This window comes from Chrysemys picta, chromosome 8 (assembly GCF_011386835.1).
Source record: "Chrysemys picta bellii isolate R12L10 chromosome 8, ASM1138683v2, whole genome shotgun sequence".
Taxonomy (NCBI): Eukaryota; Metazoa; Chordata; order Testudines; family Emydidae; genus Chrysemys; species Chrysemys picta.
In genome coordinates this window covers 34333154-34356528 of record NC_088798.1, presented here as the reverse complement: position 1 = coordinate 34356528, position 23375 = coordinate 34333154, and the positions used below count along the sequence as shown (strand labels likewise).

The 23375-nt window shown below is 42.9% G+C and overlaps 1 protein-coding gene across 5 annotated transcripts in view; it reads left to right on the top strand.

Annotated features, from left to right (window-relative positions):
* Window positions 1–23375, top strand: part of BCAR3 (BCAR3 adaptor protein, NSP family member) — a 188442-nt gene that overhangs the window by 124382 nt on the left and 40685 nt on the right. The window contains exon 1 of one of the 5 annotated variants that reach the window (XM_005311924.5): window positions 21620–21964. The exons of the other annotated variants lie outside the window; for them this stretch is intronic. Within the exon in view, the coding sequence (XP_005311981.2) occupies window positions 21881–21964 (84 nt within the window). The 5' untranslated portion in view covers window positions 21620–21880. Of the gene's footprint in view, window positions 1–21619; window positions 21965–23375 lie in introns of those variants that run through there. 5 annotated transcript variants of the gene reach the window in all.

The following is a 23375-nucleotide window of genomic DNA, read 5'->3' as shown; positions in this document are numbered from 1 at the left end:
TATTAAAGCCAGCACCTGGTCACCTAGAACAAGTAGGGCACTGAGTGGGTTGAAGGTAGGAGAGAGCTGGTAGCTTGATGAGTTAATGAGGTAATTAGCTCACCAGCTGGAGAACCCAGGAAGGAAAGCAGGCAATTTAAAAAGCTAAACCAGGGTGCTGAAAGGAGGCTTCTCATAACTGCTGCTATATGGCTGTATTGTACCTGGAGCTTAAGAAGGAGATAAACAATAAATGCACATGGTGAAGATACCTTGGTGGACCTGTGTGCTGCTCAATTTACCAAGGGGACTTACCAGCCAGGGTTTTCCAGGAGAGGACAGGGGTGCCCATTCACAAGCTCTTAGACCTTCCTACTGCAAAGTGTTAAATTAGATGGCTGAAAATAAATTTAAATATAAGTACCCAAACATAAAGTATGGTGCTAACGATAATCACATAGAAAATGTGACCATTCATGCTACATTTTCTTATACTCCATTGTTTATCAGGTTGTTTGGATTGTAAACTCTTTGGGGAAAAGAGTGATTCTGTGATTCTGTTCTCATCTACCATGGCATAAAACCAGTGTATAATGGGGTAGATTTAGTTCCCTTGCGTTCAAGTAGTCTGCACCTGTTGGCATTACCCAGATGATAACATAGCCATGTGCAATCGAAATGCAGCATGAAAGCTGGCTCCCGCCAATTGCAGCTTTTCCAAACTATCACATAAGTGCTACACTGTACTCCTGGGGGAAGTCTGCACCAAAAAATTAAAAATTCTGCACACAATAGTTTAAAATTCTGCATATTTTATTTGTCAAAATAACACAATATAATCACTCCAGTTTCAATAATTTTGATTATTTATTTCAAAATACCTGTCTGTAACCATAAAGACACCAAAAAAGATTCCCCTGGGAGTAGAGTTAAAGAAACCTCTATGACAACCCAGTTCCTGTTTCTCTGTTATGTTTTTGTTGGGCACCTCAGTCTGGGTGTGTCACACGTGCCAGCTGGGCACATCTTGGGGGAAAACTCTGCCCTTCTGGTCTTTTAGTTGATTCTCATTTTTTCACCCTGCCTTTGTAAAGTTACCATATAGAGGTTTCCAAAGAGAGGATACTGCCCAGGTAAGGGGGAAGGGTCGCTGGAGGAGGAGTACAGTTGGAGGATGCTGGAGGGGGTACAGTTGACGGGTGCTGGAGGGGTTTGTGTGTGTATGGGGAGGTGGGTATTTGGCGGATTCTGGAGGGGTCTGTGTGTGTGCTGGGAGGTGGGTATTTGGTGGATGGTGGAGGGGGCTGCACGGGGCCCCCTGTCCCAGACACCTGTAACCCCTTCCCTACAGAGCCCAGCTTTGGGGCCAGACACCTCCACCCCTCCCTTCAAAGCCCAGCTGTGGGGTCCCCCCCACAGCTCAGACACTTATACCTCCTTTTCCTCAGACTCCAGCTGCATGGCCTGACACCAGAATACCCTCCCTTCAGAGTCCTGGGATCCAGAGGGAGAAACAGCGTGTACACATCATGCACAATCAGTTGCACACATACAAAATGGGAAATGACTGCCTAGGAAGGAGTACTGCAGAAGGGGATCTGGGGGTCATAGTGGACCACAAGCTAAATATGTGTGACGCTGTTGCAAAAAAAAGCAAACATAATTCTGGGATGTATTAGCAGGAGTATTGTAAGCAAGACACGAGAAGTAATTCTTCTGCTCTACTCCATGCTGATTAGGCCTCAACAGGACTATTGTGTCCAGTTCTGGGCGCCACATTTCAGGAAAGTTGTGGACAAATTGGAGAAAGTCCAGAGAAGAGCAACAAAAATGATTAAAGGTCTAGAAAACATGACCTATGAGGGAAAAAATTGGGTTTGTTTATTCTGGAGAAGAGAAGACTGAGAGGGGACATGATAACAGTTTTCAAGTACATAAAAGGTTGTTACAAGGAGGAGGGAAAAAAATTGTTGTTCTTAACCTCTGAGGACCGGACAAGAAGCAATGGGCTTAAATTGCCGCCAGGGCGGTTTAGGTTGGACATTAGGAAAAGCTTCCTAACTGTCAGATTGGTTAAGCACTGGAATAAATTGCCTAGGGAGCTGATGGAATCTCCATCATTGGGGATTTTTAAGAGCAGGTTGGACAAACTCCTGTCAGGGATGGTCTAGATCAGTGGTCTCCAAACTTTTTTGATCGCGCACCCCTATCAGTAAAAAATTTTTGAGCACGCAACCCCTGCCGCGCCGAAGCAAGAAAAACAAAACAAAAAAACTCGGACTACCACTCGAACTGCCAAAGCACAAAAAAAAAAAAAAAAAGTGCTCCTCCTTCTGCTCACCCCCAAGGATCCTCTTGCGCACCCCACTTTGGAGACCACTGGTCTAGATAATACTTAGTCCTGCCATGAGTGCAGAGGGCTGGACTAGATTACCTCTTGAGGTCCCTTCCAGTTCTCTGAGTCTCTGCTGCTGGTCAGACTGGACTTGTATGGAGTTTCCTGCATGCCACCTCCTTCCTTCAGGGTGTGCTGGGAATCCTCCAGCTCCCCCTCCTTCCTGGTAGTGTCCTCTATTTGTGAACTGGGGAGCTGGGCTCTGTCAGTCTGTAGTATGAACATATACTGGTTTCCATGGAGTACTTGTTTCAAAAAGTGCTCCTGCTTGGAAATGACAAACATTCCCAGATGAGCTGCAATTCAGTTTTAAATAGAATGGAGGGGATTCATTGTGGAGTAAGGAAAAAAATAATATAGTTACTGGCTGGATTCAAGAAAATTACAATATGCCAAGTGTCTGCACAAGAAACAAAGCATAGTGGTGTTAGACGCACACCAGGAGCTGCAGCCAGATGTCGCCATAAAAGATGGAGCTGTTTATAATCTGTTATTTAACACACCCTTGTAGGTTTGTTGTATCATTTTAGTTTTTCATCCATGCTTTCTTTCCTTGCCAAAAACTGTTGTCTGGAGCTGAAGTAAATAATTAGTTGCATTTAGAGGTAAATTGAGGGACCTGTTTAGAAAATGCTCTACCCAGAGTGACAGCAAAAGGATTCGTTTTCCTTCCTATTAATGCTGCTCAATGACAGCAGATATTTTAGACTGCTCATTTGTAACATTAATCCTTTGAACATGTTCTTTCTCAGAGAAGACTCTATAGGCACGTTATAGAGTTTCTCATACTTGAATCTAAATTAAAGTTCCCAAATGGCAGTTTACTGCATCTTGACTAATGATGCATTATGTCATCCAGTTGATAAAAAGAGAGCTAATTATGCATAAACCAGTTCCAAGGGGGAAAAAATGTACTGATGTGTTGGAGCCTGAGTCCTGAAAAGTGGCAACATGACTTCAACCCGTCCTTTGTGCTCACAGTACTGCTGAAACCATGGCCACAGTTAAATGGCTCTTTCAGAATACCCTTTTATTCCAGAAGTGAAAACAGGCCAGTCTACTTTGAGTTAGGCTGCTAACAAAGTCATGAAAGAGATTTATAAAAACAATAGAACGTTGTACATTCTGTGAGATTTTAGAAGTTTTATGAACCAAATAATGGATCCATTGGCTGCCTGTGCCGGGATTGTGGGTTTTTTTTTTTTTTTTTTTTTTGTGCCTGAGTCTGCACATCCACAGAACAAACTCCATCGCTCTGTGGGGGATGGGCGAAAGGATCAAAAGGTGCCAGCTGTGAATGTGTAACAGGGCTGTATTTGAGCTCTTGCAATCAAATTTGTATGAACTAAATATAGCCACCCACCACTCCCCTATCCACTACTAAGATCTTTGAGGTTTTGTAATAAAGTGTTTATTTTCTCTTATTGTAGCTAGGAGAGGGTGGGAAGATGGAAGAATGGATTAATTGCCTCCTTACATGGAAATCTTGCACAGTGTTTCCATACAGTTTGCTGATAGTGACAGAAATCATAATTTAATGCATCACTGATGAGTTGTGGGCTTACTCTGGAAATGTGTATTAAAGCTTCAATGGAAAGAATTACAAAATCTATGACTGACTGTCTGCTGAGTATGGTCATGAAGAAAGTTTATATTTAGAGATCAATGTGGAGAAACAGTTTCACCACTGCCATAAGGAAGTGACAACTGCAGTGCTGTCATCCTTCATTTGTGATGCTCCATTGAAAATGAGTTGTACCTGCTTACCCCAGCCCCATACCATCTAACTGTATTTTCTTTAGGGTGACCAGATGTCCTGATTTTATAGGGACAGTCCCGATATTCGTGGCTTTTTCTTATGTAGGTGCCTATTACCCCCCACCCCCATCCCGATTTTTCACACTTTCTATCTGGTCACCCTAATTTTTTTCTATAGGTTTTATTCCATCTTACTTGTGAGATTTGCCCAGAGAGTCACACTGTTATAGCGATGGCAGCAGCATTATGAGGGCTTAACCCTAATGTGTCTGAAAATAAAACTTTGCTTGGCATCAGAGCCTCTCTGTCAACCTACTTTTCCTGTAGCTTGGGCAGTGCGGTCCAGTATTTTAGAGAGTGATCTCCCCTGCAGGAAGCATTGCGGCTCATGTGGGGACATTTCCTGGGTGGTAAATCAAAATATTGTAGAGACCAACCTTTTATTACTATTCCCAAATTAAAACAGATCTAACTTTTGCAGCTGTCTGGCTCTTATATGGAAATTGGCAGTAATCATGATTTCTTACTGATTTTCTTGCCATTGTTGGTCACTCACATGCCAAAAAGACCATTTGGAAAGAGTTCCATGAGAATAGTAGGAAGAAAATATTTTTTTTCAACCTATTGGCATCACAAATGTTAAAGGGTTGGGAAAGAATCCTTTCACTGTGGCACTGAAGATGTTTTGAAAGGACTCCCCCAAGACACCGTGATAATCTTTTACAGAAGCCTCACCCTGTCCAGAAATCAGCCCATTCCAGAAAAATTCCCAACTGCATCATCTAGATCTGCTCATGCTGATAAAATGAGCTTCTGTTTAATGTTGTCCTCTGGAGATTTGCACAATGAGATGCATGTTATGACTTGTGAGCAGTGAGTTTGCCAGATTTCTAACCCTGTCCGTGAGCATTATCCATTAAGAATCAGAGCTGGGATGGAGACTCCAATAGAATTTGTCAACATCAAGCAGCAAGAGGATTTTTCAGATCCAAAATTTTCCAGTTTTGTTTCTTTGCCCCTGTTGCAATAGTAGCAGCAGCAACCGATAGGAGGGCAAATAATAAGGGTAGCAACATGCGGGATATGCCTCCATTAGTAGAAATCTGAAAATCTTCCTACATACCTGATTAAACATACTTTACAAAGCTTCTGTAGTAACTATGAACAAACTGTCAAACTGGAAGAAACCCATTGGCATGGAGGCTATTTTATAATGTCACTTCAGGAAGCTTTTTAGAAAGAGTTTTTTTATATTTAACTTTTCAACAGAACGTCACCTGAAAACATGGCTTTAACACAACCCTTTTGTGGATCACCAAAACAGTTCAGAAAGAAGAGATTGTCAGTAATTTAGACGATTGTTGAGCCAGTTCATTATCTCTCTCCAGACAAAAAAAAAAAAAGTATTTGAAAATTTGATACTTGAGGAGTGCCTGATGGTATGCATTGCCCTCTAGTGTAGGTCGGTAGAATGATACTGAATAGAGTTTTTCACTTTTTAAAAAATAAAGAGAATTGAGAAAGGATGATCACTTAGATGGTTTATAGCAACAGTCATTTACTTCCAGCATGGCTGTCAGAAGACTTAAAGCTTTTATCTGTACTGTGGAATGAGAGTGCTTTTCTGAGGCAAAGTGGAAAATGACAACTACATTGTTAAACATTTTTGGATCCATATATGCCTTGTGTTTCTTAGGATGAACATTCCCTATTTTTAAAATTTTAAATATTTGTTTCTACTGTTCCCCCCAAAAGCTCTATCAGCCCAGTGTATTTGGTCTAATGGTTACAACTGGGATTTTCAAAGGAGCCTAAGGGAGTTAGATGCCCAAATCCCATTAAAATGTAATGAGAACTATGTAGCTAACTCCCCCAGGCGTCTTTGAAAATTGCACCCTATATGTTTAAATTCATGGAAATCCCTCTAATTTTTCAATGGAATAATATTGTCCATGATTGTTGCTGGAATTTTACCCATGCAAATATAGGTTTCAGGGGTATCCTCACGGCTTTTGTTGATGTGGTTGACATCAGGTCAGTCTATGAAAAGTTGGAAAATAGTAATTCACATATAGTTCTTTTTGTTACAGTGACCTAAATCCAAGCTGTTTTTCCCCCAGTGAATATGCAAGAAGTGTGCCTACCACTATGTAAAACTATATAATACAATTTCCTATTGCATGTCTAATTCATGCTTGGCCAGTAGACAATTTCCTAGACTAGTCTTTTTGATTTTTCCATGCCTAGATGTTCCTGATTATTTTTCTGACTAAGATCGGTGTTTGAATACACGGTAGGCATTAGAATTCTCTCTCTTTTGAGCGATAATCAACTCATGAGTTCTAGTTCACCCAAGAATGAATGGTAGTCATTATTAATAGAAAGTTACCCCCCACCTTTCATTGGGTGATCTTTCTGTAGTGCTGACTCTTGCACTCTTTTTCTCTCCGCTTGTGTTACTGCAGCAGGTAGGATTGGTGACTCTGGTGTATAGAGCAATGCCTATTCTTACATACTGCTGTAGTTTTGCTGACTTGGGTATGCATAAAATGATGTTTCTGTGACTGTCATTTACTTTCCAGGATTGCATGTTAAAGAATAATCTTATCTCTGTAGTTTCATTATAAATCGCTGACTCTATTAATAACCACATTCTGATTTTATTTATTTTTAATCATTAACTCTAAGTTCTGTTTGATCCTGAAACATCAAAGCTTATAAATTCACTACAGTTGCAATAGCTGAGCTTTGAGATGAAAATCTATCTGCCTGTAAAAGTATATTGCGCCAATTTCTATGGTACCTTGGCGCCAGTAGGCATACGTAGAGCTCGGATGGTGCTTTCATCCGTTAACTAATTAATCCTCACCTCACCCCTTTGAGGTGGATAACTATTATCAACCCATTTTTACAGATGGAGAAAGTGAGTCAGATCTAGCAGTAGAAACCAGGAACTTCTGAATCTTAAACACATGCTCAGTCCACCAAATCCCTCTTCCTCTGCAGCTCTATCTGTAGTAAAGGCATCAAACATCTCTCCCTGTTCTATGGCAAAAGCCACACATCTCTTGTTGGTCATTCTTTTGTGGTAAACAACAATTTTGCAAACCAATTTCCATTGTTGTGTATCCCTGGAATTGGCCAAAAGTGCTACTTTTTGGAGGGAAGAAGTATTCCGGGAGCTGTGAGATAAAACATAAATCTCTGCTGTAAATACCATCGGTTAAAGTCTGTATTTCTATGAAACATGCCACCTGTTTCTATGTCTCAGGGACCATCCAGCAGGGCCGGCTTTAGTAAGCGTGGGGTTCGATTCGAATACCCGGCGGCGGTCTGGGTCTTTGGTGGCACTTCGGCAGTGGGTCCTTCACTCGCTCCAGGTCTTCCGCGGCACTGAAGGACCCGATGCCGAAATGCCACCGAAGACCCAGAGCGAGTGAAAGACCCGCCGCCGATGTGCCGCCGAAGACCCAGACCGCCGCTAGGTGAGTAAAAAAATTAAAATGGTGCCTAAGTTAGGTGCTCTTCTTTAGGGCGTGGGGCCCACTTAGGCGCGGGACCCAATTCGGGGGAAGCAGCCTAAAGCCGGACCTGCTGTCCAGAGTTTCATGACAATGCTCTTAATCCTCCCATGTATTTCATTGGAAGAAATTGGAGTGTCCTTTATTTTTCTTCAAAATATCCACATTTATGGCTTCCAAATGCTGAGAGTCATGCTGCTATTAATAAGGTCACTGAATAAAAATGGCATTGCCAATGAGGCAAAAGTATGGGTAACAGTAGAGTGGCCACCTGCTTTTCAAATAAATTAAAAATACAGGACAATTCTTACTTTTAAAGAACGACAACACACAAGATTTTATTTGTGGTTCAGAATCATGCACCCTATAAAATCATAAATTTGTATTGAAGATTGTTGTCTTTTGCATGATTATATTTGAAATGGACGACAAAATGTGTCTTATATTGACATGATAGACACTGGGCACTGGGGCCTGATCCAATGCCCATTACAGTTAATGGAAGGACTCCTACTGACTTTGGGATTTGCATCAGGCTCTAGGCCAGGAGCATTTCTTTAAAAATAATAAAATAAAATAATAATGGGGGGGAGGGAGAAGAGGGTAATGGCCATCCCAGTATGCACATTATGGTCTTCATTCTCTTTTGTCATTCATGGGCCTCCTGTTACCATGAGTCCTGTCACTACATGTTGTATAAAGTGGGGGTGAGGTGTGGCACTGTATAGGCAATGCAGTATGTAATACATAGCACCTGTACAACACTTTTAATTTTCAAAGGCTCATGCAAACATGAACTAATTGATTTATTAATTAACACAGTGGAAAATTGATTGATTACATGTTTGGTGGTGGTGTCACCTGGAAGTGGAATTGTTGCTAAAATGTGTTCTGAGTTGATTTTATTCCTCCCTCTGTGACATGAAATAATTTAATCATTTGCTGTAGAGCTGGATTTCGATAGCCATCCGTACAGGCACAGAAGTCTTATCCCTTCTATATTGCACCTTTCTTGGCTGCTGGGGTTGTTTCCTTTGAGTGAGAGCAAAATGTCTCTTGTTCTCACATGTTTCATCCTGCGTTTTGTGGGCAGTATTGTCCCAGAGGAGTGCAGGTGATCATGGTGAGTAATGGATGGAGCTATGGTTACTGAGGTAGCTAGGTCCTGATCTATTGATTATTTTGAAGATCAGGACAAAGGACTTGCACTAACAAGAAAAGCGGACTGGGAGCTGAAGGAGGGATCAAAGCAACCATATTATGTACCTGTGGCAGCCAGTCCCATTGAGGAGTTGGAGGCCCGGCATTGCTGTCTCCTACAGCCCCAGATACAGGTACAGTAATCCAGTGTGGAGGTGGCAGGCACATAGATCAGTGTGGCCAGAACCTTATTTGGGAGCAAGGGGTGAAGTGAAGTTCCCTGGCAAGCTGGAGTTGGAAGATGGCATTTTTCATCACTGATGGTACCTAGTCTTCTAGGCTAAGCGTTGAATTGAACAGAATGCTGAGGCTTGGCACCACTGTGACCAATAGGGGCAGACAGCTTTGAAGAAAGGGAAGAGAGTATCCTGGCTTGTTCTTCAAAACATTTTCCCCGTTCAATGAGTGTTGCTTTGATCTTACCTAGGATGGTAAAAGGTGGTAGCTGAATCTATGTGAGTGGATCACACCATCCAAGGGATCCTGACATGGTGTTGGAAATGGTTTTGTCTCTGATATTGTCATCGAGACTCGTTCAAGGAGAGCAGTTCAACAATGGTTCAGTTGTTTAGTGTAGAAAAGACAAGAAGCCTGTGTTTGACTCTCTTTCATATCTGGAAGGAAACCAGATTACAGCTGTACTTTCCTGCAACAGATTTTGCAGAGCCACAAGGGGGAGTTAGAGTGTAATTTGTTGCCAGGCAGATTATGGTAATAATTTCAGGCTGTATAACTATTCAAGGAGTCAGAAGGGTTTCAGAGTAGCAGCCGTGTTAGTCTGTATCCGAAGAAGTGGGCTGTAGTCCACGAAAGCTTATGCTCTAATAAATTTGTTAGTCTCTAAGGTGCCACAAGTCCTCCTGTTCTTCTTTTATTCAAGGAGTGGTCCTTTGAGGCTGAAGTTCCTTTTCCCTGTCTTTCGTAGCATGATGCTATAGCTTTCTCTATATGTGCATCTGATTGGAATAAAACTGTTCCTTTTACATGGTGTGTCTCACTCACTTCATGGGGGGGAGGGAGGGAAACCTGCTTCAAGATCTCCTAATATGTTGTAGTTCCATTCTTTTCCCTCCTTCTTTGAGTTGCAAGTGGGTCTGGGTTGCAAGAGAAGGTGGGGGAATGTTAGGTGGAACAAAGTGCTCTTTTGGGCGGGGTGATGTCACCTCCCATCTGCTCTAGGGTAGGCATGTGCTGCAGTGTGATGGCTCCAGCTGCTTTGTTTGCTGGATTGTTTTAGTTAATATGTTCCTCGTTCACTTGGATACCCATGATGTTACAATATCACTTCAGCAAATGCCTTACCCTGGTCATCCAGGACCAACAGTTGCCAGGTTTTTTTCTGAAAATCCCAATAATTTGAATAAAAATTGTTGAACGATAATATGTACTCAGAGCACTAATATGATCCTGTAGCCTCTACTCAACTACACCCAGTTTTTTGTGTGGGTAAATAGAATAGAGCCAACCATCCCCAAACACATGCACTCACTGGTCAAGATTTTTAAAAATGGAGTCTAAAACTAACTCCCAGGTTATTTTTCTTATGGCCCCTAAATATAGATTTAATTTTCAAAAGTGCTGAGCATCCAACAGCACTTTGTGATCCGTGGGAGCTGTTAGGTACTCAGCATTTTTGAAAATCTGGTCATTTATTTAGGTGTCTAATAGGAATTAAACTGTTAACTTTAGGCTTCCACAGCTGAAAATGCTGCCCACCCTGCCAGAGTAGAACTGATTCTGGTTTTTCCGAGCTGATCACAGTCTCACTACGATTATTAAAATATGAAACATTTTTGTGGTGTTGCTGTGCGGAAGGAAATCAGTCCATTTTAGAGGCAGGGCTCCTTCAGCATAGTGTCAGGCAAGACAGATGTTAGACTGGTGACAGCCTAGACAGGGTCAGCAACAGAGGGGAGGAGAAAAGGCCAGGTACAAGGGCTGACAGAGAATATGAATCAACTGTGATGGCAATGAAAGAAAAACTGTCTGAGCGGTACATTACAAAAATGAAGTTAAAGAAGAGTAAGGCAAGAGATGAGGGAGGCGTTCCAGGAGTCTTCTATAGCTGTATATAGGCTAACAGTTAGGAAGACAGTAGATGGTGTTCAGGAACACACAGCATAGTTCTTGGGTGTTGTAGGACCAATGAAACTTGCTGGTGTTGTGCACGGCAAATGGTTTCCTCTGTGCAGCTTTTTACATCAGCTCTTAACGGGAGGAAGGGAAGAAGAGGAGGTGGCTGAAGGGGATAAGAAAGAGGTTGCTGCAGCTAAGCCTCTTCCCAGGGTGTGTGTGGGTGTGTGTTTTGGTGTGAAAATGGCCTGCTGTAGTTATAAATTTGGGCCAGATTTTCAAATGTATATAGGTCCCTAAAGATGCAGATAGGTGTTACTGCGAGTCAGGTGCCTAACCTGGCTAGGCACTTTTGAAAATCCCACTAAGCACCTATCTGCATCTTTAGGCACTTAAATACCTTAAAAAATCTGGCCCAAAGTGTATTGAAAACCAGATAGATGGCAGGCTGCCATCTCTGCCACTGTAGTGACAGCTATAGAATGTTTCTTATATTGCCTCATAGAACCATCAAACAGAGAAAAAGGAAATTACACTGACCTCTCCCACACCACTCCCCTGCAGTGAAACAAGTGAGATTACACCTGTTGCTGTGTGACTGAATTATGATTAGAAGCCACAGCTACAACAGCCTGCAAAAAGCAAAGGTAACAGGGAGGAGAGTGTATGGGAAAGAAAAGGTCAGTCCCAATAAGGATTGCCCTATACACAGGTGGCAGAATGCGCACTGAGTGATGGGTCTTTGGTATCAGGCTTTTGTATATTTAATTTAGGTCCACATGCAGTTGAATTAGGGAGGGGCTAGTTTTAGGTAGCAGTTTCAGGAGTGCCTTCACCCCCTTCCATTTTGGACATCTTCCCACCCTTCTTTCCCTATGACCTGCGCTTTGTAAAATACGTGCATTATTCTGTTGTGAATAACTAGGGAGGTAGTGCCACTGTGTTGAGGCATCTCTCTCAGAAGATTAACAGAGGGGATGGGACAGGACTAAGAACCAGGAAGAATGGGGAGTGGGAGCTCTGCTGACGGCAATGATGGCCAATACAAATGGGCTGCATTGTATATTTCTCACATGTTAATAAAGAAGGCCCTGTTAAGGGAAAGGGAAATTCTTGTATTTAAGTTAAGAGCGCTGCTATCCTCGGGGTTAGATGCTTCAGACTGGATTTTTTAAAAATCATGTGGTTAATTTTGCTTTCAGGTTCCATTCATAACACATTTGCTCAGAGTCCTACAGATGCCATTTTATAGCTGTAGCATTTATAACCATGATTAGACTTCATGTATGCTTGCTGTAATCTGCAGTACCCTGTATCCCATGTGGTGTCAGTAGTTCAGTGCCGTTCATCAGGACATGCTGGTGACTGGTTGCATGTTATATAAAATCTGAAATTTATGATATTGAACATTGCACTATGTGAAGTTAGCTTTGATGCCATTCCCCTTTATATCCAGCTTCCTGTCTGTGCAACCTGTTTAGCTGTTTTTCTTGGAGAGAGACCTAAAATGGGATCAGGATATTTATATTTCACTGAATAACATGTGAGGCTGATTCAAATGTTTGAATAGTTTGCTGATTGAATATGGACTAAAAGAGGGGTTTCAAGCCATTTTTTTTATCTGGTTTGGGCTGAAATATATATGATTCCATTATGGCAGGAGTGAGCAAACTACGACCTAGGGGCCACATATGCCCCCCCAGACATTTAAATCGGGCCTTTGAGCTCTCGCCAGGAAGCAGTGTTGGGGGCTTTCCTTGCTCCGGCGTTCCAACCGGGGAGCAGGGTCGGGGTCTTGCCCCACTCCGCATGGCTCCTGGAAGCAGCCGCATGTCCCCACTCTGGCTCCTACGTGTAGGAGCAGCCAAGGGGCTCTGCATGCTGCCCTCGCCCCAAGCACCACCCCCGCAACTCCCATTGGCCGGGAACCACAGCCAATGGGAGCTGCAAGGGTGGCGCCTGCAGACATGGCAGTGTGCAGAGCCGCCTGGCCGCACCTCCGCATAGGAGCCAGAGGTGGGAACATGCTGCTGTTCCTGGGAGCCGCTTGAGTTAAGTGCTGCCCAGAGCCTGGCCCCCTGGTCCCCTCCCATGCCCCTGCCCCAGCCCAGATTCCCTCGCCCATCCTCCGAACCCTTCAGTCCCAGCCCAGAGACCCTCCTGCACCCCCACCCACTCATCCCCAGCCCCACCCCAGAGCCCGCATCCCCAGCTGGAGCCCTCCTGCACCCCAACCCGCAATTTCATGAGCATTCATGCCTGCCATACAATTTCCCTAACCATATGTGGCCCTTGAGCCAAAAAGTTTGCCCAACCCTGCATTATGGGATGCAATCTACTATTTTACATAATTGATTTGCAAGGCTAAAATCTTTATGAATAAATGAGAGCAGTTCCCAGACAGTTTCCCATCTGATTCAGCATGTTATCTTAGTTGTGAGTGTGTAGACTGATTGTTAGTGAAGCTAGGCTACACACGAGTTTGTCCTTACTTCAAGTATTTGTCTGTTTTCATAAGGTTGTTATAAATTATTTCAATGAGCCATTTATTATGTTGAAATGCAGGATCGTCTCTTCTTGCAGTACTTCAGTTCCTGGATGGTGATAAGACCCTTGTCCCTTATGCCTGGGCCTTTTATGCCAGAATCACAGTTGCCAACTTTCACGTGGTAAATAAGCACCCTGACTAAATAAGCACCTCGCTGTGCATCCCTGATTCTCTCCCCCCCTTGCCCCTGCTTGTTGGGAGTTGATAAAAAAAAAAAAAAAGGGCAACAAGCTGCTACAAGCCAAACAAGCTACAAGCCAAAAACTAGTCAACAAGCAACTCACAAGCCAATTAAGCCAAAAACAAGCCCAATTTCTGCGTTTTTTCCACGGGTTTGGCGTATCTGGCCAGAACAGTGTAAAGGAGCTGTAAAAGTCCCAGATCTGAGTGGGGGGACAATTTAAGTCTGCAGTTGATGTTTTGAAGGCATATGACACAGGAAATTTATTTTCTTGCACTCAGCAACTCAGAGTGTGGGTTGCTGTCAAGATGTATGCAGGGTGGGATGGTGAAAAAATGGCTTTAGACCACTTTTTTGGATTCTTTATTTTCCTAGGTCGTCTATGCACCAAGTTGGTTCCCCTGTGTAAATTAGAGCAGCCCAAAGGCTGACTACAAACAGCTTACCGGTATGTGGCAGTGCATAAGAGCTGCTATACTTTTTCTTCACTAACAGAAGATTCCCTCCCACTCTGGTGATTCTCCCATAACCAGCTACACCAGCTTTATGGCTGCTTTGTGCCAGCAGTGCAACACAAAGAGGCCAGCTTCCAGTCCTGTGTCTTCGTAACATGTCGCACCACGCCATAGATTCTAAGGCCAGAAGGGACCATTGTGGTCCTCTATTCTGACCTCCTGTATAAGACAGGCCATAGAACTTCCCCCACATAATTCCTAGAGCACATTTTTTAGAAAAACTTCCAATCTTGATTATAAAATGGTCAGTGATGGAGAATCCCTCACAACCCTTCGTAAATTGCTCCAATGGTTAATTACTATCACAATTAGAAATTTACATCTTATTTCCAGTTTGAAAACTTCAGTTTTTACCTTCAACTTCTTGCTGTTGGATTGTGTTGTACCTTTTTCTGCTAGATTGAAGGACCAATTAAATACTTGTTCCTCATGTAGATACCTATCAACTGAAATCAAGTCACCCCATAACCTTTTCTTTGTTAAACTAAATGGATTGAGCTCCTTTAGTCTATCACTATAAAGCATGTTTTCTAATCCTTTAATCCTTCTTGTGACTCTTCTATGAACCCTCTCCAATTCATCAACCATCCTTTTTGAAATGTAGGCACTAGAACTGTAGACAGTATTCTAGCGGTGGTGGCACCAGTGCCAAATAAAGTGGTGAAATAATCTCTCTACTCCTACTTGAGATTCCCCTGTTTATGCATCCCAGGATCACATTAGCTCTTTTGGACACAGTGTCACACTGGGAGCTCATGTTCAGCTGATTATCCACCATGACCACCAAATCTTTTTAGAGGCACTGCTTCCCAAGATAGAGTCCCCCATCTTGTAGGTATGTCTTGCGTTCTTTTTTCTCAAATTAATGAAAGCAGATGGACTTTTCTTTAACTCTTTGTGGAGGGGGTGCATATGTGCATGCTCTCTCTCTCACGGACACAAACAGAGCAATGCAAGACTGGCATTAAGCCTTGATAAATACAAATATCCCATTTTTATATGCTTGGTGGCTAGGATTAATGCAGTATAATGATGCAGTATTCATTATCTAAAGAAAGAAGTCTTTATTTCCTGACAATTACACTGCTGTTTTTGTAAAGGATGCCAGCAGTTGTCATATTAAATTGGACAGTATTATTTTTCTTGAGGGCCAGGATCATTATTTCTGGCACTCACCCACTGTGAGTAGTCACTTCTGAACAGATTCTTTACTTTACTCTCACAGACAGGAAGGAATGAGTTGCCAGTTATTATTTGTGATTTGTGCCATGCTGTTCATCTCAGATTGTGGATGCAATACTTGAGCTTTGTTATATTTGCTGCTTGACAAGCCTTTCCAAAGAGAAACACGCACCTCCACATCAAAACATATTGGGCCAAATCACATCCAATTATATCTGTGAATACCCATTCAAGTCAGGAGGTTGGGCCCACTGGGGATCTATTGGAGGCACAGCGCCAACCCCTCTATTTTTATAGAGGAGAAGGAAAGAGAGGCAACCAGGTCTTGTTCAGAAGATTTGGAAGGAAACCACGTAAGGGAAATCACATAGACTTTTCCTGTCCTTGTTCCCATCTCTGGTTGTGATTTTTGGTTTGTCTTTGAAAACCCAAAAGAGATTGAACTTGGTCTGGGTCAAATTTGGAATCTATGGCCAAATTCTGACTTATAGCTTGTTAAACCCCATTCAAATCAATGATATATATCAGGGCAGAACTTGGCCATTGTTGCTCTTCGTTAAGGGCCCGATTCTGCCACCTCCTCTCATGTCGAACAGTGCCTCGCTCCATAGAGCCCCATGGAAACCTGTGAATGGCAAGATATCACTGATCGTGAGCAGAGCTGGCACAATCGTTCTCTCAGCCTTAAAGGCTTGTCTACATGAGGAAATTTTTCAAAGTTGCATAAGCTAAACTGGAAAAAGACACTTGTATTCCAGAATAAGTATCCATGCAGTGAGTTATACCAGTAAAACTACAGCTGTATAATTATATCGCAATAATTATCTCAATAAATTTCCCCATGTAGACAAGCCCTAAGTGAAGTTTACAAAACTATTAGTTTGTAATTTAAGACATGAGTGTATGTGTAAAATGGCTGTGGGCATGGGAATACATATACATAGTGCAGGGTCAGTAATCATCCTTGTTTATAGCTGGATGTCTGGACTACACTCTAGTCACTGGGCCTAGATACTGAGTAGCCATTTACAAAATACCCACATCAGACGTGCTCTACCCCTCTCTGCTGTCCTAAGCCTTCACTCCCTCCTCTTAAGGAATCAGCATTATTAAACTTCTCTAGCTTTTAGCAACTAACTGAATAGCTGTTTACAATAGGTGGCCTGAGCTGCCCTTGTTTCCATGGTCACGGAATAATGTGTGCTAAATTAGACCTGACCATGAAAAAAGCCAAACTCCAAGACAATGTCTGGATCTTTCCCAATGCCCGTTTCTGTCTGAATCCTCCATAGATGTTTTGAATGTCTGTAGCTGGTGCGAGAGGAGATGCAGGGCCCAGCTGAAGGTGCAGTTTTGAGAAGGAGTTTCTTAGAGTCTCTGTCTCTCAGCCAGCCCAGCTCACTCTGGGAAGGTGGGATCAGAATTCACACACACACCCATTCCCATATATTTAAAAGCCCCATGTCCACACAGACTGGTAACTCTATGCTTTTTGTATCTAATCTATCTAGGTATCTGAGAGGGTGAATTTAGAACCAGTCCTAAAGATGACATGATTTGAACTTGTCACAACCGGTCATGTTTTCTTGGTGATAGACTGTGCTGTCGCTTCTTACATGAAGGAATTAGTCAGAATTTGTATCTGAATTAAAAACTTGATCATACTTACCCATTGATTTGGAGTAGCTACTGCGGTCAGCTAAAAAAGGGAGACAGTGCTGTTTACTGGTGAAAGCAGAGTAGTGGGAATTGGGAAGCCTGCATTGCACTCCTGGTTCTGCCCCGGCATGCTGTCGGATTTGGACAAATCATTGCAGCTCTTGTGGGCCCCACAGACATTCAAAGCAGCTCAGCGTCTATAATCTGGGCCAAATTATTTAAAAGGCTGAGCTCCCATTTAGGCACCAAAACAATGAACCAAGTTTTCAGCAAAGTTGACAGTGTAGGATGCTGAGTGTTTTTGGAAAGTCTGGCCATAAGTGTCACAATTCTAGGTGCAGATCTTTTGAAAGTACAGCCTTTATTTAGGTATCTAAATGGGACTTGAATTCTTCTGAATTTCTGGCCCCAGGTGACTGACTTTGTCCATCTGTACCCATAATACCTGTCTCACAGCGGTATTGCAAGGCTAAATTTAATATCTGAAAGATGCTTTGGCTTTCTCGGATGAAATATACCATGGAAGGGCAGAATATGGTTGTCAAGACTGCTTCCCCACTCTGAACTTTAGGGTACAAATGTGGGGGCCTGCATGAAAACTTCTAAGCTTAACTACTAGCTTAGATCTGGTCCACTGCCACCATTCCCAAAAGCTAATTCCCTTCCCTGGGAAGCCTTGAGAAACCTTTCACCAATTCCCTGGTGAATACAGATCCAAACTCCTTGGATCTTAAAACAAGGAGAAATTAACCATCCCCCCTTCTTCCTCTCACCAAGTCCTGGTGAATACAGATCCAACCCCCTTGGATCTAAAAACAAGGAAAAATCAATCAGGTTCTTAAAAAGAAGGCTTTTAATTAAAGAAAAAAGGTAAAAATCATCTCTGTAAAATCAGTATGGAAAATAACTTTACAGGGTAATCAAACTTAAAGAGCTCAGAGGACTCCCCTCTAGTCTCAGGTTCAAAGTACAGCAAACAGAGATAAACACTCTAGTAAAAGGTACATTTACAAGTTGAGAAAACAAAGGAAAACTAACACGCCTTGCCTGGCTATTTACTTACAAGTCTGAAATAGGAGAGACTTGTTTAGAAAGATGTGGAGAACCTGGATTGATGTCTGGTCCCTCTCAGTCCCATGAGCGAACGACTCCCAAACAAAGAGCACAAACAAAAGCCTCCCCCCCCCCCCAAGATTTGAAAGTATCTTGTCCCCTTATTGGTCCTTTGGGTCAGATGCCAGACAGGTTACCTGAGCTTCTTAACCCTTTACAGGGAAAAGGATTTTGGAGTCTCTGGCCAGGATGGATTTTATAGTACTGTACACAGGACAGCTGTTACCCTTCCCTTTATAGTTATGACAATGGTGCTCTATTATTTATTTATTATTAGAAGCCTTTTGGCCTCCCACCCACCATCTTCCTGTCGGCCGCTGAACTCGGTGCTTCTGAACTAGCAGAATTTTGCGTGCGCCATGATGACTAGATGTCCACTGTCTGTGGTTAAAATGAAAGTTATTTGGACAGCTCTTCTATAGTGGTAGTAGCCTCATTCCCTACCAGACTGAAACCATGTGGTGGTAGGTTTGCACAGTGTCTTTACTAAAGGGAGGAAGAGGATGGTGAAAGCAAAGCTATGAGAGGCAGCACTGACTTCACTGTCTCTGTTTATTCCCCAGTGAAGAGCTGTAGCATACACACCAGCCCCAAGGAGACCAGTCAGTATAATATACAGGTTTATTTGTCTGCATTTCAAATCTGTGGTTTCTAGAGTTCAATCGTCACACATTAAAATAAATACTGGAACAGAGAGTGCCAGTCTTCAAAGAACTAGATGGTTTGAAATCGCAGACTCTGAATTCCCAAGATGGGTAATTGCAGCTTTAGGGCCCAGTCCCACACTGAGACATGCAGATGAGCCCCTTTAAGTTCATTGGGGACTCACATACACACCACACACACCACCTCAAGTAAAGGACAGGCCCTTAAACTTTATCTAGCTCCATGGTCGGCTACTTCCAACATTTCAGCGATGTTTGGAGAGGATGTACTGTTGTGAGGGGCAGCAGGCTTCCATTCACTAAGAGAGTAATAACTGAAAACTTTGATAGGTCATAGAACTCTGAGGTGAGGGACTTCTCGGAGAGCAGTGACCTGATTCAACACCCACAGAAGTCTTTGGGGTTCTTTCCATTGACTTAAGTGGGCAGTGGATCAGGCCCCTGTTGCACAAGTAAACTTTGGTCTGGCATCCTTCTGTGACTGATCCATGTACATGTACATTTCTTGGGCCAATTTTGCTCTGTTGCAGTGGTGTAAATCTGGAAAAACTCAGATGAGACAGAATCAGAATTTGGCCTATTGACTCCCAAGGAGATACTCGCACAAGTATAGGTTGCAGGATCAGACCTATACATTCAGGGCTGGCTCCAGCGTTTTTGCCGCTCCAAGCGGCGAAAGAAAAAAAAAAAAAAGCCGCGATCGGCGGCACTTCGGCGGCAGTTCTACCGCCGCTGCTTCATTCTTCAGCAGCAATTCGGTGGCAGGTTCTTCCCTCCGAGAGGGACTGAGGGACCCGCCGCCGAAGAACCGGATGTGCCACCCCTTTCCGTTGGCCGTCTCAAGCACCTGCTTGCTGTGCTGGTGCCTGGAGCCAGCCCTGTATAAATTGCAGTGTTCTGTAATTCATTTCCATTTAAAATACTCAGAGAAGTGAACCCTGCTGTGCTTTGTATCCATAAGAAATGGCCAAATTTTGGTACCATGGCTTTTTTTGACACTTTGTGAGTTTACAGGCCAGTAGCCAGTGTTTCTGCACACGAGTCTCTGAGAGCTGTCTCACTCACACCCTGGTCAGATGCAGGAGGGCACCCACTGGACAATAGAGCTTTTTCTTTATTTTAACTAGGAGTCTGGTGGCACCTTAAAGACTAACAAATTTATTTGGGCATAAGCTTTTTTTACGCACGAAAACTTATGCCCAAATAAATCTGTTAGTCTTTAAGGTGCCACCAGACACCTCGTTGTTTTTGTGGATACAGACTAACACGGCTACCCCTCTGATACTTCTTTATTTTAGTATATGTGTTTGTAGTTGATCTTAGCAGGCAAACTGTGAGGAAAGGAGCTTTGCATGAATACCACCTCCCACTGAGCTGGTTCTGGAACAAGCATCAGTGAATCTGTTTCAGTAACTACTGGCTGAAAAAAAAACCATCTAAAATTAAATGACTAAAATTAAACATCTGCAGATGTTGTCATAAATAAAAATGTCCAATCGTGTTTTGAATCTTGCTAAACTATTTGCCTCCATAGTATCCTGTGGTAGTGAGTTCCAGAAGCTATTTAGGTTGTGGACGTTAGTAATTTTTTTAATTAAATCCAGCTTTTTGCCTTCAGCCATTTCCTTCGTTCACCCTTCATTTCCTAATATTTTCCTCTCCACTGGTACTATAGATTTTAACTTCTTAAAATATTGTAACAATTCCATGTTCATGTAGGAATCTCACAGCTATTGCTGTGCTGCATGTCATAGCCATTCAGACTGTCACAGTAATGAAGTTGTATAGAAATCCAATCTTTCCTCCAAAAGTACAGGTCTCTAACACTTGAGTTAAAGAATAGTCTCTGTCAGTTCCTAATTATACAGGGACTAAGACATATTGTTGACCAGTTTTGCTTCCATCCAGCAGAGGGCAGTGATGCATATACAAACCAATCAATTTATGACCGTATATTTTTGAGGAAAGTTTTAAGTGCTGCTTTTTTTCTTTATTATGAGCATAATCTAGGACTAATGCATTGGAAAGGAAAAGAGCAGGAGAAGAGGAAATATGACTGTGTTGAGAGAGCCAATCAGCAATGCTTTGTTTATTTTTTTCCACAATACGAGAAGAGATTAAAAGAAACAGATGAAAGGGAATACTTCAACAGCCACAGCCTTGCAGAGGTCTCCGGCTGGAACTGTGCTCTCTAAGAGAAGAGCAGCGTGTATGTAAATATGACTGCTTCCTTTTCTGTGAGGACTAAGTTTAACTTTATTTCCACACTGAAGAGTTTTCAAACTTACACGCATGTTCTCCTTTCTAACAGCTTGCCCAGCTACGTGGGACCTGCACCAGGCTCTGGCTGTTTATTGATGATCTTAATTAAACTCCAAAAGGTTGCATTAGCTATATTGCTAATAATGGCTGTGCTGATGTAATTGGCTTCTCCCAATTGTTTTCCCGTGACTGGCTGCCTGAAGCTTCCTAATTAAAAATAAACAGATTTGACATTTTCCTTGGTTATCTACACTCTAAGGATATAACATCTTGTTTGATGATAAAGAGTAACAGAGTCATGCAAGCCCTAGGCAACCACTCTCCCTCTCTCTCCTTATCACTTGGGTGCTGAACAGAATTATTTATGTAACATGTAGATACTTTGTGACTGAACAGAGACAGCAGGAGTGAGCAATCAAACCTTTAGGAGTGCAGTGAGTGACTCAGGTGTTGTATGTTGCTGAGAAGAAGAGTCTGCCTTGAGCTTGTGGCTTAATAATTTGTACTCTGCAACTCTGATCCAAGGGGATACCCAAATAGAGGCACTTTCTCAGAGGGTTAGAATTTCATTGGTGAGTGTGATAGATCACATGAGGATTCTGGCACTCTCTACATGGCAGGCTGCAAGCTAGTATGCCAGAAGCCACTGAACTGATAGTATCAGCATTAGCTGAGGAAACAGTCCCGGACTGATGTGTGAGTAACGGGGAGTGTATGAGCCCTGGCAGGCCGAGGTCAATGCAGAAGAGCTCACGAGTAACTCCTGAAAGTTGCTGGTGGTGACCATTTACTTTTAATCCAAAGGGTCCACAGGACAGAGGATTTGAAAATGCCTAAGGACTGTAATGTTTTTCAAACTCTCATAGCAGCTCTTTGCTGTTTTTATCACCGTAAATCCATTATTGGAGTTAAGGTAGGTGCCCTTCTGCAATAACAGTAACTATGTTGCATACTAGTTGATATTCAACAGTGCTTGTTTTAAAATGACGTTTAGATACAGTGTGTGATGGTCATATAATGGAAGTATCTTTTGATAGTGTACTCTCGGCTGAAGGAGAGGCTTTAAAATGTTCAAACTTACTTGCCTGAAGTTGAATGCACAAATCCGTATTTAGGCTCCTAAATCAAAGTGCCTTGAGTTTGAGATACTGAGCACCAGCAGATCCCATGGAATCAAGCGGAGTGCTCCAAGGGTTGGTCCTGGGGCCGGTTTTGTTTAATATCTTTATTAATGATCTGGAGGATGGTGTGGACTGCACTCTCAGCAAGTTTGCAGATGACACTAAACTAGGAGGCGTGGTAGATACACTAGAGGGTAGGGATCGGATACAGAGGACCTAGACAAATTAGAGGATTGGGCCAAAAAAAAACCTGATGAGGTTCAACAAGGACAAGTGCAGAGTCCTGCACTTAGGACGGAAGAATCACATGCACTGCTACAGACTAGGGACCGAATGGCTAGGTAGCAGTTCTGCAGAAAAGGACCTAGGGGTCACAGTGGACGAGAAGCTGGATATGAGTCAACAGTGTGCTCTTGTTGCCAAGAAGGCTAACGGCATTTTGGGCTGTATAAGTAGGGGCATTGCCAGCAGATCGAGGAATGTGATCGTTCCCCTTTATTCGACATTGGTGAGGCCTCATCTGTAGTACTGTGTCCAGTTTTGGGCCCCACACTACAAGAAGGATGTGGAAAAATTGGAAAGAGTCCAACGGAGGGCAACAAAAATGATTAGGGGTCTGGAGCACATGACTTATGAGGAGAGGCTGAGGGAACTGGGATTGTTTAGTCTCCAGAAGAGAAGAATGAGGGGGGATTTGATAGCAGCCTTCAACTACCTGAAGGGGGGTTCCAAAGAGGATGGAGCTCGGCTGTTCTCAGTGGTGGCAGATGACAGAACAAGGAGCAATGGTCTCAAGTTGCAGTGGGGGAGGTCCAGGTTGGATATTAGGAAAAACTGTTTCACTAGGAGGGTGGTGAAACACTGGAATGTGTTACCTAGGGAGGTGGTGGAGTCTCCTTCCTTGGAGGTTTTTAAGGCCCGGCTTGACAAAGCCCTGGCTGGGATGATTTAGTTGGGAATTGGTCCTGCTTTGAGCAGTGGGTTGGACTAGATGACCTCTTGAGGTCCCTTCCAACCCTGATATTCTATGATTCTATGATTCTATGAACTTCAAGCAGGGGCGAGGAACAATTTGTATAGTGGGAGGGCTGAGAGCCATTGAATCAAACTCTAAACCCTGTATATGATGGAAACCACTTCAAGCCAGGGGTTGCGGCACCTAGTTCCTGCACCTGTGGCTTCAAGGTCTCAGTACCTTGTAAA